Source organism: Muscardinus avellanarius (assembly GCF_963383645.1).
Source record: "Muscardinus avellanarius genome assembly, chromosome: X".
Classification (NCBI taxonomy): domain Eukaryota; kingdom Metazoa; phylum Chordata; class Mammalia; order Rodentia; family Gliridae; genus Muscardinus; species Muscardinus avellanarius.
In genome coordinates, this window is record NC_137792.1 from 48,831,086 (window position 1) to 48,846,988 (window position 15,903).

The 15,903-nt window shown below is 45.2% G+C and overlaps 1 protein-coding gene across 1 annotated transcript; it reads left to right on the forward strand.

Annotated features, from left to right (window-relative positions):
* Nucleotides 1-5,000: 5,000 nt before the first annotated feature.
* LOC308279462 (zinc finger X-linked protein ZXDA-like) lies at nucleotides 5,001-7,733 on the forward strand (the record flags this gene model as incomplete). Its single annotated transcript, XM_080719570.1, has 1 exon — nucleotides 5,001-7,733. The coding sequence occupies exon 1, from the start codon at nucleotides 5,220-5,222 to the stop codon at nucleotides 7,731-7,733; it is 2,514 nt and encodes an 837-aa protein (XP_080575696.1). The 5' UTR covers nucleotides 5,001-5,219.
* Between the last annotated feature and the right edge of the window lie 8,170 nt (nucleotides 7,734-15,903).

Below are 15,903 nucleotides of genomic sequence, written 5' to 3' on the forward strand. Positions count from 1 at the left end.
CCACAGAGGGCCTCGCCCGTTTCTGATCTCACTTTTTTGTCCGTGCCAGTCTGCACTCAAAGCAGCAGGTGTCCAGGGCCCCTGAATTGTAAGCGGTCTGAGTCTCCTGCTCCACAGAGTAAACTGGTCCCTAACATTAAGACTCCTCTCAAGATGGCTTCTGGTTTGACCATGCTGAGAGTCTGCTGAGCATCTATCTGGTGGACTTTTTCCTCTAAAGCTGCCACACTGTGCAGGAAGAGATCATGTCAGGCCATCTCCCTGACTCGCGATGAAAGTCTGTATGGGCTGTGGCGTGGTTTTGGAGTTGGAACTGCCAGTCTGAAGTCGTTGTCATTGTCGGGGTTTCAAGGCACCCTCGGGCTGACTTGATGCCCGTGTTGCCTTGTTCCCTTTACTCTGACGGGGAGCTGAGCTGTTGCAACTAGCATTATGCTTTCCTCTGCATTGCCTTTCTGGTTTTCAGGGCTGTTTAGATTTTCCCTTCACTTCTGTACTGGCTGTGGGAGGTTTCCCTCGCTTGGCTTTGTGTCCTTGGAATCCTTTTGCCTTTGTGGCTCTCTGGCTCTGATTCTTCTCAGGCTCCGATTCACACAGAGGGAACTTGTGTACTGCCACTCTCGTGCCTCCTTGCCCCCGGATTGCCTGCATTTTCCGGAGCTACAAACTCTTGTCTCTAGCTCTGCATCTGAGCCGTCAGCAACAGGGGAGGCTGGTGCGAGGGACAGGGTGAGCAAAACTGCACCCCTGTGCTGTCCGCCACGCCTTTCCTCTTCTGCTCTCGCGTTGGCCCGCGAGGTACTGGGCCGAGGTCACGCACGTTGTCAGTGGGGGGATGGGAAGCCTAACTGTTCCCTGGCACCCCGTGGCACGTGCGGTTCTCTCGAATTGCCCGTTCCCCCGCACGAAGAGACATCATAGCCAGGCAGTCCTCTTTTGGAAAACGCAGGTTGGAGGGGGGGTGTTTCCACGGGACCCGGTTCTAAGTGATGTCTAGCGAGGGAGAATGGCTGATTGGATGCGGAGTGGTGATAGCTGTGCCAGGGCGGGCATGGAAGGGTGCCGCTCCTGGTAGTGGAAGAATGTCAGATTTGCCGTTTGTGTGTTCCAAGTCTTGAAATGACCAGGAGTATGGCTTTCATGATTGGTTTGCAGAGACACAACAGGGCGGTGGGTAGATCACCTCCTTCCTGTGAGTTGCCAGGCGCCCCAGGGTGCCTACGATTTAGTATTCTCACCGGCTACAAAGAGAAGTGCCTCCCCTGACCCGATTAAGGCTGTGCAGTCAGTTATCCACATATTGCCTCTCAGCGTGATATGGATCAGTGTATGCTGTTAAAGAAGAAATTCTGAAAGCATTTCTACTTCAAATTAACGTCAAGCAGCCACTATATATATATATATATATATATATATATATATATATATACACACACACACATACATACATAGGTGTGGGGGTGGGGGGCTTGGTGCTCTGTCACAGGCATGAGCCCACATGTAACCCTAACTTGACCAACTACTTGTGGCCCTCTTGATAGGAACATCGCTTGCGTACTACCCAAGTCACCAGGCCACAGTTTCCTACTGCTCACTTGTCCCCCACTCCCACCCCGCCCCCCACGGACACATCCACACACTGCTGGTTTCACACAGTCCTTACAACACCACAGGACTCCCAACACAGAGACCGCCCACATCTTATGCCCAGTGCCTTGCTTATTCCAAGCTTCCTCCAGAACGCAGTCTCCTCACTCCTACTATACCCCTGCATCCTGGTGACCAGCTCCGGATTATCCACACTAGCATGCTCTTCGGAGCTGCTTCCTGCTTCCTCTGTGGCTGCAGGCCATCTGTGAAGGCTCCTTAGACCTGTGTCTCTGGCACTGGCAAACCAGAGGAACATCCCTGCCACCCGGTGAGAATTCCAGCCTTGGGGATGGGCCCCTGCCCCCATTGTAAACATGTCTTTCCTTGGGACCTCTCTCCCTGCATATCTTACATGCCCACTTTTTTTTTTTTTAATAGGCTCCCTTTGTAACTGTCCTTTTGTGCTTTGGTAGTGGGGATTGAACCCTGGGGTCATTCACCCTCCCAGGAGGAGCTTCAACCCCGAGCCCTTTCCACTGTTTATTTTTGGAACAGGGTCTTGTTAAGATGTGGAGGCTGGCCCGGAACCTGCGCCCCTTCTCTATCAGAGAATCTGGGATTATAGGCGTGCACCACCATGGCCGGCTTTTATGACTCTTTATATTAGCTTTCCTTTGTCTAGATCACTGTGTAATTTCTCTCCCCTGATTAGATCCAGATTGCTACGGAACACGGCTTCTCTCGCAAACATCCTCCCCAGCAGAAAGCTACTGGCAACTTTCTCTTTGAAGAATGGTATTGCAACTAAGGGCCATGCATAGCCGAGACACATTTGGAGAGAACCAGGTAGAACTGCCTTCCCTATCCAAATATGAGGATTTTGACTCTGTGTGGTAATTAAGACAGTGTGGTGTTTTGAATAGGTGGGGAGGTGCATGGCCACACATGTGCACGTGTACACATACACACACACACACACACACACACACACACAGAGAGAGAGAGAGAGAGAGAGAGAGAGAGAGAGAGAGAGAAAACAGGAGAGTAAATGGAGCCAAACGTGGATTAAAAGAGTCAAACTGGACCAGGCCTCGGACAGAAGAGAACAGTCCAGAAGGCGCATAGACGTGAAAATGTGCTAAAGCTTAGTAGTCATCTTGGGTACTGCACACTTCTAAAGTGGCAAAAGTTAAATTGTGGCAGTACCTGGTGTAGGTGGCTATGTGGGGGTGGCAGGATCTGGGGAGCTGGTGGAATTGAAAGCTTGCCGGAGGACCTGCACAGAAAAACTACCTGGCATCAATTTGTAAAGTTGAAGATAGGCATACCCTGGGGACCAGTGATTCTATTCTCGAATGTATACCCTGGAGAGGCTTTATCTGCTGTCAGAAATGGACAAGAGCTCTCAAGGTACTCTCCAAGACCCAGAGAAAACCCTCGTATCCTCCTTTTTCCTCCCCCGTAAGAATGGAACGGTATAATCGTGCCATAATCACTCCGCTACAAGCCTAGGCCGATGTTCCAGTCAACGACAGAGACAAAGGGCTTCCTCACAGCTAGCCACTCTGCACCCCACGGGGATGAATCCTCTCATGTAGGAGACAGACAGAAGGAGGCAGGCGTAAACGGAAGGATGCAGGCGGATCCTTCCGTTTATACAACTGCATATAAACCGCCGCGTTCAGGGGTGTGTAGGAAAGCGGCAAAGCCATACAAAAGGCCCTGGGATGGCTCGGGCTACAACCCGAGGATAATGACCCGCATCCATCTGGGAAGGTGTGGGTTGTGACTGGGAGGAAGATGGTGAGGTGGCCATTTTGGAAGGTTCTCGAGGAGGACGACGACGAGGAGGAGGAGGGCGACGACCATGATGATGATGACGATGATGACGAGGAGGAGGAGGAGGAGGACGAGGAGGACGAGGAGGAGGAGGAAGAGGGCGGTCTGTTCCTTGACCTTGGTCTTAACATGGGTGTTTGCTTTTTAGAAATTTGTCTTAAACCCGACAGGCATGTTTTCTAACGCGCTTACGCGTCTCTGATTTGAAAAAGTGCTTCCTCCGGGACAACTGGAACGGAAAAGTTCGTGGCGGCGCAGACATTTCGAGGAAATTGTTAGGGAGGACGTTTGGCCCTGCGTGCGGGGATCAGCAAGCGTCCACGACCACTAAAAGGGAGTGGGGGGCTTATCTGAAGGAATTGGTAAGTAACCCATAATCTAGTAGTCTTCAGCCTACGCCGCCACTCTCTGGCCAGACATTTCACCCTATACTTATGTCAATCGCTGACTCACCTAGGACAAACGAGTTGGAGGCTCATCACCAGTAATCAGCTCACACCAGGCACTGCAGGCCACATCCGTCCTGGCGGCCACACTAAGGCTAGGCCACCACACTGAAATGAGAGCAGGTACACCGTGGGGCTCTGGGGGACAAGGTCACCTGGAAAGAGTCCATTGCAGCTACTTAGGGTTTAGCCTTTGCCCGGGTAAGTGCAACTCCTGTCACAACTCCAGAGACCTCCAGCTCCACATCCGTCATGGCGGCCACACTAAGGCTAGGCTACCACACTGAAATGAGAGCAGGTACACCGTGGGGCTCTGGGGGACAAGGCCACATGTGTCCTTTCCTGGAAGGAGTCCATTGCAGCTATTTAGGGTTTAGCCTTTTCCCAGGTAAGTGCGACTCCTGTCACAACTCCAGAGACCTCCAAGAGCTGGAGAATCGATGGGACATGGGATTTATCGTGGTGGAACTGAAGGTGGAAGGAAGGGTTTAGCTGGAGCCCTGTACTGGGAAGCTGGAAGATGGTTTAGCTAGCACTGTATTGGGGGGGGGGGTAGGTTAGATTTCAGCCCAAGTCATTTCCTCCTCTTGGCTCTGCTTTTCTAGGAGGAACGGTGCTGCAATGATGTAGTCTGTTGGCCCCAACTCTTATTCTAGTATGTGCGTCAGGAGGGCAAATTCTAACTCTGTGGAAAAATTTCCCCTGGGCCTTGCTGGAGATAATCCCGAGGAGCATAGAAGCTACTGGTGGGGCAGGGGGTGGGGGTGGGGTCACTTCCAGCAGGAATCCTAGCAATATGGTAATTTAATGGTGATCTATTATTCTCTTGGACATTTTCTCTCATTCACCCATCAATCCAGCCCACTGCCGCCAGCCAGCCAGCCAGCCAGCCAGTCAGTCGGACAGCCTGTAACACTCTGGAACACGCAACATGTCTAAGCAACAGGCTTAGCACCCGCAGAGGCTGGGGTGTTTATTTTGGTATACACAGTGAGGCAGGGATTTAAGTTGTTTTTCTGGGGTAGGCACTCTAGACCCTTACTGCCTGAACTGTCATTTCCCCCCTTTACCTCAGAAGACTTTCTTGGTTCCTTACTAACAGAAGCCCTGGGACTTGTTTATGCACATCAGGTTCTGCCTCTGGGCTTTCTGTTGGATCCAGGGACCCAGGACCAGAATATTTAAATCACTGTGGCGTTAAATACGTTTTAATATCTGATAGGGCCAGTTTCTGCGCATTGCACTTTTTTTTTTCCTCTCAGGAACGTGTTTGGGCCCGCGGCAGGGGGCGGGGTCGCGCCTCCGCCGCGGCTCTGGTTCCAGCCAAGCCTCAGCGACGCAGAGATGGAAATCCCCAGGCTGCTGCCGGCTCGCGGGACGCGACAGGGCGGCGGCGGCGGCTGCTGCCCGGCGGGCGGCGGCGAGGTCCAGCGAGGCCCTGACCCGCCGGCTGGTCAGGCCCCGGCGCGCCGCCTTCTCCTGCTCCGGGGGGCCCAAGATGGCGGGCCCGGGCCGCGGAGCGAGGAGGCCCGCAGGGCCTCACGGGGCCCGGGCCCGAGCCCGTTGGCGCCGAGGCCGGATCTCCCCAGCGGCGGAGGCGACGACTTCTTCCTGGTGCTGCTCGACCCGGTGGGTGGCGACGTGGAGACCTCGGGCGCCGCCGACCAGGCTGAAGGGCCCGTGTGGAGGGAGGAGGCCGAGGCGGGCCTGGGGCCCCGGGGGAGCGAGAGCCGCAGCGGCGGCGGCGCGAACCCAGCGGGCCGCCCAGCACAGGGCCCCCGCTGCCTGTCCGCGGTCCCCGTCCCGGTCCCGGTCCCGGTCCCGGTCCCCGCCCCGGCCCCGGCCCCGGCCCCGGTCCCCGTCCCGCTCCCCGTCCCCGCCCCAGGCCTGGGCCCCGGGGCGGCCTTCGCCGGCACCATCACCATCCACAACCAGGACCTGCTGTTGCGATTCGAGAACGGCGTCCTCACCCTGACCACGCCCCCGCTGCCGGCCTGGGAGCCGGGGGTCGCGCCTTTCCCGCAGCCAGGGGGTCTAGTCGCCCCGCCGCCCGGGTTCCCGCACGCCGCCGCCGCCGCCGCTGCCGCCGCGCAGCTGGGCGACTGCCCGGAGCTGCCGCCCGAGCTCCTGCTGGCGGAGCCGGCGGAACCCGCGCCGGCTCCGGCTGCGGCGCCGCCGGAGGAGGAGGCTGAAGGCAGGGCCGCCGCCCAGAGTCCCCGCGGGCCGCTGGGCCAGCCCGGCCCAGGCGTGGTGCTGTACCTGTGCCCCGAGGCGCAGTGCGGGCAAACCTTCCCCAAGAAGCACCAGCTGAAGGTGCACCTGCTGACACACAGCAGCAGCCAGGGCCAGAGGCCCTTCAAGTGCCCCCTGGGCGGCTGCGGCTGGACCTTCACCACGTCTTACAAGCTCAAGAGGCACCTGCAGTCGCACGACAAGCTGCGGCCTTTCGGCTGCCCGGTGGAGGGCTGTGGCAAGAGCTTCACCACCGTGTACAACCTCAAGGCACACATGAAGGGCCATGAGCAGGAGAACTCATTCAAATGCGAGGTGTGCGAGGAGAGCTTCCCCACGCAGGCCAAGCTCAGCGCCCACCAGCGCAGCCACTTCGAGCCCGAGCGGCCCTACCAGTGTGCGTTTTCGGGCTGCAAGAAGACCTTTATTACAGTGAGTGCCCTCTTTTCCCACAACCGCGCCCACTTCAGGGAGCAGGAGCTCTTTGCCTGCTCCTTCCCCGGTTGCAGCAAGCAGTACGACAAGGCCTGCAGGCTGAAGATCCACCTGCGGAGCCACACGGGCGAGAGACCTTTCCTCTGTGACTTTGACGGCTGTGGCTGGAACTTCACCAGCATGTCCAAACTCTTAAGGCACAAAAGGAAGCATGATGACGACCGGAGGTTCACGTGCCCGGTGGAGGGCTGCGGGAAATCCTTCACCAGGGCCGAGCACCTGAAAGGCCACAGCATAACCCACCTGGGCACAAAGCCCTTCGTGTGCCCCGTGGAGGGCTGCTGTGCCAGGTTCTCCGCTCGAAGCAGTCTCTACATCCACTCCAAGAAGCACCTGCAGGACGTGGACACCTGGAAGAGCCGGTGCCCGGTGTCCGCCTGTAACAAACTCTTCACGTCCAAGCACAGCATGAAGACCCACATGGCCAAAAGGCACAACCTTGGCCAGGACCTCCTAGCTCAGCTAGAAGCCGCAAACTCGCTCACGCCCAGCAGCGAGCTCACCAGCCAGGGACAGAACGATCTCAGCGACGCAGAGATAGTGAGCTTCTTCTCGGATGGGCCCGGCAGTAGTTCCGCTGCGGTGCTGGACACAGCCCTGGTCAATTCTGGAATCTTGACCATCGACGTGGCTTCCGTGAGCTCCACTCTGGCGGGGAATGTCCCCGCCAGCAGCAGTACTTCCTTGGCACAGGCCGTGGACCCCCGGGCCTTGATGGCCACCAGCGACCTTCCTCAGAGTCTGGATACCTCCCTCTTTTTTGGAACCACAGCTGCTGGCTTTCAGCAGAGCCCCCTGGATATGGATGACGTGCCCAGCGTGAGCGTGGGGACCTTGGGCGCTCTGGGCTCCTTGGCCATGAAAAACTCCAGTCCAGAGCCCCAGGCCTTGACACCCAGCAATAAGTTAACGGCGGACACAGAGGCTCTGACTCCTTCCAGCACCCTCTGTGAAAACAGTGTCTCGGAACTACTGACCCCAGCCAAAGCCGACTGGGGCGTACATCCTGACTCTGACTTCTTTGGACAGGAGGAAGAAACCCAGTTCGGATTCCCCACCCCCGCGGGAAACCATGGTTCGCAGAAAGAAACAGACCTTATCACAGTGGCTGGAAGCTCGTTTTTGGTGTGAACCCGTCTCTTGTGGGTTCCTCGCCCGCCGCCGTGTGGCCTGCCCTTGCCGCACTCCACTTTCTGGACCCCGTGCCTGCCAGGGCTTGTGCGCGCTCCTTTCCTGACTGGTTTGCCCGACAACACGGCCCTGGACTACGTACACCCACGTGTGGAGATTCAAATTCTCATCTTGACCCACTCTGGAACTGACGAGCTCTCTGACCCTGAGCGAGTTGCTTAACATATCTATCTGAGCCTTAATTTCCTTATTTATAAAATGAGGTGGTTTGAACAGATTGTTTCTCTTGGCTCTTTAATTCCTTCGTAATCTGCTCCCTTCCCTGAATTTTTTTGGGCATTTTTCATCGATGATCTTATGTGTATTTTTAATTTAAACATTCATAAAGTTAAATCATGTTACTTTACACCCAATGGTAATTCATAACTATATTATTGAACTAATCTCAACATATCACCCCTCCTTCAGTACTGATTTGGTGCAAATATCAGACCAGTTTATTTTCTCATGAGTATTTGATATATATCTCTAAAGGATATGGACTCCTTTAGAAAAAATATAATCCATTGTCATATCAACAGTAATTCCCTAATATCAGTAAATATCTAGTCAGATTTCAAACTTCTAATTGTCTCATAAGCACTACTTGTCTTGATATTTTTAATATTATGATTTCAATAAATTTCAAACATATAGACTATACTTCCCCCTCCCTTTTTCTTTCAATGTCTTTTTTATCTTACAGTTTTATTCAGTGAAAAAATTGGTTATATCACATCTAGAATTTGCCACAGCCTAAGTTTTGATGACTATATTCTTGTGGCAATGTACACTTTCCTATGTTCTCTTTTTTCAGTTTAGTAGTTAGATCTGGAAACATGATTGAAATATGATTTTTGCCATGATTATTTCATAGGTCATCTTGTTTTAGGTAGCTCATAATGTCTGGTTTTTCTCTTTGTGATACTAACAGCTGTTGATCTTTGCAGGAATCCTTGGTTACTTTTTCTGCTGATGTGATTTATTGTTTTTGAGAAATTACTAACAATTAGGGGAGGAGGAAATACTGTTTAAGGCACTTATAAAACTTTAATAGAAATATTATTCACTGCCAAAACATTTTCTTAAATGGAGATAAAACTAACAAAAATAGCAAAAAAAAAAAAGTGTTGGCTCTTATCACTGCTTATCTTCCTGGTCTCTTTTGATGATGGGGGGGCTGTGTGTAGAATTGCCAGCCAGTACTTTGACATGAAACAGATCCAGGGTCCAATTTGTGCTCTGTCATGTTGGGCAAGTGGTCTTGAATAAGTTAGTCTTACCAAGCTTCATTTTCCTAACTGTTAAATGATGCAATGCATGAACATACCTAACATATCTTAGACTTTTCTTCTGCTCCAGTTGTCAATGTATAAGTAGAACTATTATGTGTTTTGGCACATTTTGACAAATGTTATTTTTTATTCTCTCAAGTCCTTTCTGCTCTATGAAAGGAATTGGGATAAGTTAATCGTATTCATGTGCAGACAATAAAAGTTTATGTAGTTTAGGGTAAAGCAGGAAATATACTTTTCACTGAATCATTTTCTCCCTAAAATTATTGTGAGAAATAGCAGGAGTTGAAGACATTACCCACATGTTTATCTACATACCACCCCAAATGGTCAGTTTATCAATGTAAACTCTTTTTGGATCTTAGTCTACTCTGTGACTATGAAGCCTGTGGTTACAGGAAAATTTAATAATGGAGCAGAGGACATTACTCCTTTCTGTGGTCTGGGGAGTTCATTGTTTATATTCCCAGAGTTGTAAGAAAGGAAAGATTGTATTCTGAATATTGTATAAACTGTCTTACATGAGTATATCATTTGCAGTTTCTGTAACATCTTCACAACTTTTTTCTTGTTGTTCAGAGCAACCCTGTGATGTAGTTTTGGCAAAGTCTGTATTGTGTTTCATATTATAATTTAGCCAACTCACATTCCAACTGGGTTTTGGCTATGACTGACAATTCTATATATAGCTTCAAACAAGGAAGAGAATTTTTTTTCATCTCTCTCTGTCCAACCATACAACTTTAATGATTCATTCCTGTATCATAATCCATTGCTGTTTTCTTTTAATTTAAGGTTTCTGTTACCTTCTGTTACTCCCCATTCCACTTCCTTGAATGTGATTTCTAATCCTAGTCATTTTTTTCTGTTTTATTTTACTTTCCTGTCACTCTCCCTCAGATTTTTCACCTCATGGCATATTTCCTTCCAATTTCTTCACAATTGCTGAGTGTACACTACAGGTCTGTGTGTACAATAAGAAGTTCTTCTCAAGCTTAGATACTACTGTGTGTGTATATATATATATGGTTCAGATCATAAAGGAAATTATTTTCTATACTGTTCAGATAAGAAGTAGATTTCTGTGTCATTTTTTTCCATTTTTAAAAAGCTTTTGCAAGTGAGTTCTGCTAACACTTTATTTGCTTTAATGTACTAGTCCAGTAGTGTTTGCATGTTGATGTATGTGAATGACAGTTATTGTAGCACTTTGGAAGTGCACTAAAAATTTGCCACTATGAAATATTTCTGTATCATATGTGTGTTGGCATTTACACACAGTCATCCACCATATATTTTAAAAGTGGTTGTATTCATTTAGTGAAAAGCAAAAAGTAGACATACTTTTTAAATCAGAGAAGTGCTTGGAATTTCATTGTGTCTGCCCATTCAACAGTTTTCTCTCTTTGCTTTGGAAAAATTTGTACTCATAAAATATCTTTAAAAACTGTTGTTCATTAAGTCCTGTGAAATAGACCACTATTTTTCATGCCTGACAAATAAGTATGTCAAGGACTGAGATGAATACACAATTAATGAAAATCAAATAAATTTATAAACATGAATGCGACTTCATTTCTTTAAGCCTTAAACCAACTTCCTCCTAATAAAAGTCATAAACTATATTTTCCTACTTATTCTTGAAATTGTTAAGGTATAAATATTACTTTTATCAAAGATAATAGGTTTTTTAATGGGCTTAAAGTTTCACTGAAGAGATTTGTTCAAATTATTTCTCTTTCAGCATACGTTTTTTCTAGCAAAATGGTGGGGAACAGCAATATGCTTTCAAGGTAAGAAGTTTAATTTTTGTTGTGTGTGGCACACAGTTGACATTGCTCTTTTTAAATCATCGTACAGGTTTTAATTTTATCCTCTTCTTTCTCCTTTTCTTGGTTTGCCATTTGAAGAAATAGTAACACAATAACTTGAAAAGTAATCTGTTTCTAGGTGGTCTATTGATCATGTTGTTCATAAGTTAAAAAATATATTGGCTTTACTGTTTTTGCCATTTAGTATAATTAATACAACAGTGTTTGAATAATAACTATGAATAATGAATAGATTATTGATTTTATTGGTTTATTTGATCTAAACTCCTATATTCCTATCCAGAAAACGAGAAGGCAATTTATAAACCGGATATTCCACTATATTTTAAAGTAACAAACCGGGCTTGGTGGTGCTTGCTTATAATCCCTGCGCTTGGGAGGCAGAGACAGGAGGATTTTGCAGGTTCGAAGCCAGCCTCTCTGGCTTAAGAGGCTCTGTTTCCAAATAAAAATATAAAAAATAGGTCTGGAAGTGTAGCTCGGAGGAAGAAGGGTTTCCAGGAACCCCAGTACCACCAAATTAATTAACTAATTAATTAATTAAAAAATAACTATTGTATAAATATAACTTATTAAAGCTTTTATGAGAAGAGCAATATATAAAAATCACATTGTTAGCAAAATCACATTTGAGAAGAGAAGATAGAAATATATTACACACTTGGAGAACAAAAACAGAAAAAAGTTTGATACCAAAATCATGAAAAGGTGAAACAAAACCAGAATAGTTTGGAGTTTATTGAGAACATAGATAAGTCAGTGAATATTTCAATAGAGGAATCAGATCATGAAAATGGTCTTTTAGAATAGCTAATGGGATCTAGGTATACAGTGTGAAGTAAATGGGAAAGACTGGAATAGGAAAATATAAAAAGCTTTTATAGCAATCAAATTTTGATTTGATGAAGCATTAAACCAAGACTAAAGTCATATCCATGGGATTGAAAAGGAAGGCACAGATATGTTTTTAAATATCTCTAATTTTCGAAGGGGGATGCTTCTTAGTACCTCATCAGGGAGATAGGTAGATGACAGAAAGGTAGATGATAGATGAAGGTTTGATCATAGAGAAATTGGAACTGGTAACTCAGGTTTTATTGGAGATTGTAAGAATTGTATTTTTCTAAGAGATAAGCAAGGAGAGTTCTTTTTGGGAAAGAACATATAAAGTTGCTGTCTTAAATAATTTAAAAAGTGTAATTATTCAGTAAAAGCGGGTAATGTTGTGGTGTATTCACTTTTTTGTACTGGGGATTGAATCTAGGGGCATTCTACCTCTGAGCTACACCTCCAGCCATGTTTTATTCTTTATTTTGAAACAGGGTCTCACTAAGTTGAGGAGGACCTCTCAAGTAGTTGAGGCTAGCTGAGAACCTGTGATCTTCCTGTCTCGGCCTCCCAAATACTGGGATTACAAGTGTATGCTGCCATGCCAGGCTATGTATTTACTTTTGAGAAGACAACAGTGAACTTTGTCTTCCGTGGTTCTCTCAGGCATTCTCAGAACTAGCTATGCATTTATGATCCTCTTATTTCCCTTTGAATTGCCTTTTCATTTTGCCTTGAATGATCTGTATCTGTACTGACCAATATGGAAGTTGCTAGTCATATGTGTTATGAAGGACTTGAAATATAGATAATGAGACTGAGGGACTGAATTCTTAATTTAACCTAATTTTTATGTGTGTTTTTAATCCAGGGCAGTCTATTTCTGAACTGCATTGTCAAGCTTATTTTATTTGAAACAAAATCTTACTAAGTTGCCATGCACTGGCCTCCAACCTGCAACCTTCCTGCCTCAGCCTTCCAAGTACTGGGATTGCAGGTGTACACCACCATACCATGCCTGGTTTGTGATTTTAAAACTGGAGCAGTATAAACCAGGTGCGGTGGATCATGCCTATAATCCCAGTACTTGAAGGCTGAGACAGGAGGATTGCAGGTTTGAGGCTAGCCTCAACAACTGATATCCCATTGCTTTTATTTTATTTTCTATACTGGGGTTGGAACCCAAAGACATTCTAACTCTGAGCTATACCCCAGCCCTATTTTTTATTCTTTATCTGAAACAGTGTTTCACTGAGCTGCAAAGGGCCTCACTAAGTAGTAACTGAGGCTGTCTGTGAACCACAATCCTCCTGTCTCAGCCTCCCAAAATGCTGGAATTACAAGTGTGTACCACCATGCCCCAGTCTCGACAACTTAGTGAGACCTTGTTTCAAAATAAAAAAGAGTTAGCCAGGCTTAGTGGCGCACGCTTGTAGTTCCTGCACTTGGGAGGCTGAAACAGGAGGATCGCACAGGTTTGAAGTCAGCCTTAGCTACGTAGTGAGGCTCTCAACAACTTAGTGAGACCCTGTTACCAAATAAAATATAAAACAGGTGTGGGAGTATAGCCCAAAGGTAGAAAGTCTCTGGGTTCCACCCCTAGTACCACTAAAAAATAAAATAAAATAAAATAAAAAAGAGCTTAGGGTATAGTTTGAAGGTAGAATGTGTCTGCGTTCTACCCAGCTAAAAACTAAAGCAGTATAAAATATTTTTCTGTTAAACACAACTCTATTGTTTTGGTGGAATTAAATTCATTTTAGGCATGGAACATTTGCCATCCAAAGTGATATATGCCAGAAATGTAAAATAATCCAATTTAAGGCATACTAAAATAAATATTTAAATTTATTTTATATCTTGTTAGTATTTTAATATTGATTACATATTGAATAATATTTTGAATAGATTTAATTAAAGGAAAATTATTATTTAATTAGTTTTACCAGTCTCTTTTTACTTTTTAATGTGGCTACTAGAAAATTTTAAATTATACAAATGATGCTTATGACAATATAAATTTTTCTAAAGTAAAATAAAATTATATTTGTTTTCTGAATATTTATATGGGCCATCACCAATCTGGATGTTATATTACCTCCTCAGACCACCCTATATCAAAGTGATCTATGCCATCTTTCTTATATGTTAAGGGTCCTTTTACTGCTTCTAAGTTTCAATGTTTATTCTATTTTATCTTCAGGGGGAAAATAACCACGTATGGTAAGAGAGTACATCATAGTTTGGGGGGCAGTGTTTTTCACAAATTTCAGCATTTCTTTATAAAAGCATTATAGAATTGAATTTTACCTGAATTTATTTCAGTTGGAGCAGGGAATACTAGAACCATCAAAAGTCCAATATTTCTGGACCTGAAAGTTTGACTTCTTAGGACTCCTTACTTATTTTCCCTAATGTCACTAGAGAGAATTATGAGCCAAGCGATGCCATGAGAACTTCTATCACAGTATTTTATTTTGTAATTACCTTGTTCAACTAAAAGAGACAACTCTGGATGGGGTATAACAAAAGGGAAGTGTGAAAAGTTAATTTAAAAAAAGCATGAGTAACTCCAGAAATTATATCTGAATGTACATTTGGTAAGTACTACATTATTAAATAGATTTGTTACTGTAAACTACTAATATATACATACATACATACATACATACATACATATATACATACGTGTGTGTGTGTGTGTGTGTGTGTGTGTGTGTGTTTATGTGTGTGGTACTGGGGACTGAACCCAGGGACATTCTACCTCCATGTTACACCCCCACCCTGCCCTATTTTTCATTCCTTATTTGGAAACAAGGTCTCATAAAGTTGCAGAGGGCCTAAGTAGCTGAAAGTAACTGAGGCTCTCTGAGTACCTGTGAGCCTCCTGTCTTAGCCTCTCAAGTACTGGGATTACAGGTTTACACCACTAGGCCTGGCAACTACTAGTATTTAAAGACATAGAAACCCCTTTAATTTTTCATTTTTTTCTAAAGGAAATTACAAAATTCAGTATTTTAAAACAAAACATACAAGGATACCTAAAAATACCAACAATCTTTAAATCACTTAAAACAATCTCATATTTACTTACTAAGTCACTAATCAGCAGTTATTAAGTATCTGTGAGGTTCTGTGAGATATTATGCCAAGTCAGATGTACATCATAGATTTATAAATGTAAGAGGTATAGTTTCCTGTGTGTACACACAAATTATAAGGGGAAATATTTTGATCTACAAATATTAGAGAAAAACTCTTTTAAACAGGGACTTTGATAGACTTTTGGGAATAGCAAAAATTAATTGAAAATGAGTTATGAAATAGGCTTTGTCTTGAGATTTATTTCTGGATTTCAATGTTTGACTTAATGAATTTTTAACTAAAAGTAGTCTTTAATTCTATGGAAAAGAAAAGGAATAAAGCCTACATTTTGTTTGTGAAATTTATTTTCTTCATATTCTTATATGATCACAAAATTTAGTTTTCTGGAAAAGTATGGACATTATTTTGAAGATAATTTTATTTTACTTATTTTTATTTTTGTGGGTCTGGGGATGGAACCCAGGGGCATTCAACCTCTGAACTACACCCCCTACGCTATTTTTTACTCTTTATTTTGAAACCTGGTTTCACTGAGTTGCAGAGAGCCTCACTAAGTAGCTGAAGCTGTCTGAGAACCACGATCCTCTGGTCTCAGCTTCCCGAATGCTGGGATTACAAGCGTGCGCCACCACGCCCGGCTTGAAGATAAATTTTATCTAGACACAATAGCTATAAGCAAGGAAATAGTAATTAATTAATTAATTTCATGTAACATTTGGGGTCAAGAGTTAAAGTTGAACATGGAAGAACCTGAAAGTTCCACAAAGTTCTAAGGGTTGAATTCATGTAAAGAAGCAAGTGTTCTGATTGCTTGGTTAAAAAAAATGTAGCTTGAAAACTAGGAAAAACTCTATTTCATAATAGCAAAATAAAACTTTATTTAATAAGTAATTTTACATATCCCCAATATAATCACAAAAAATAACAAAAATTTCAAATTTCAGACATTTCCCTTATAGCATTATAGCAAAAGAAAGCTATTTATTTTAAACAAAACTAACTTCCCTCTGTGTTTACAATATAGAGTAGAAAGATAATTTCAGGGTGACATTTGGCTCACATGACAAAAGG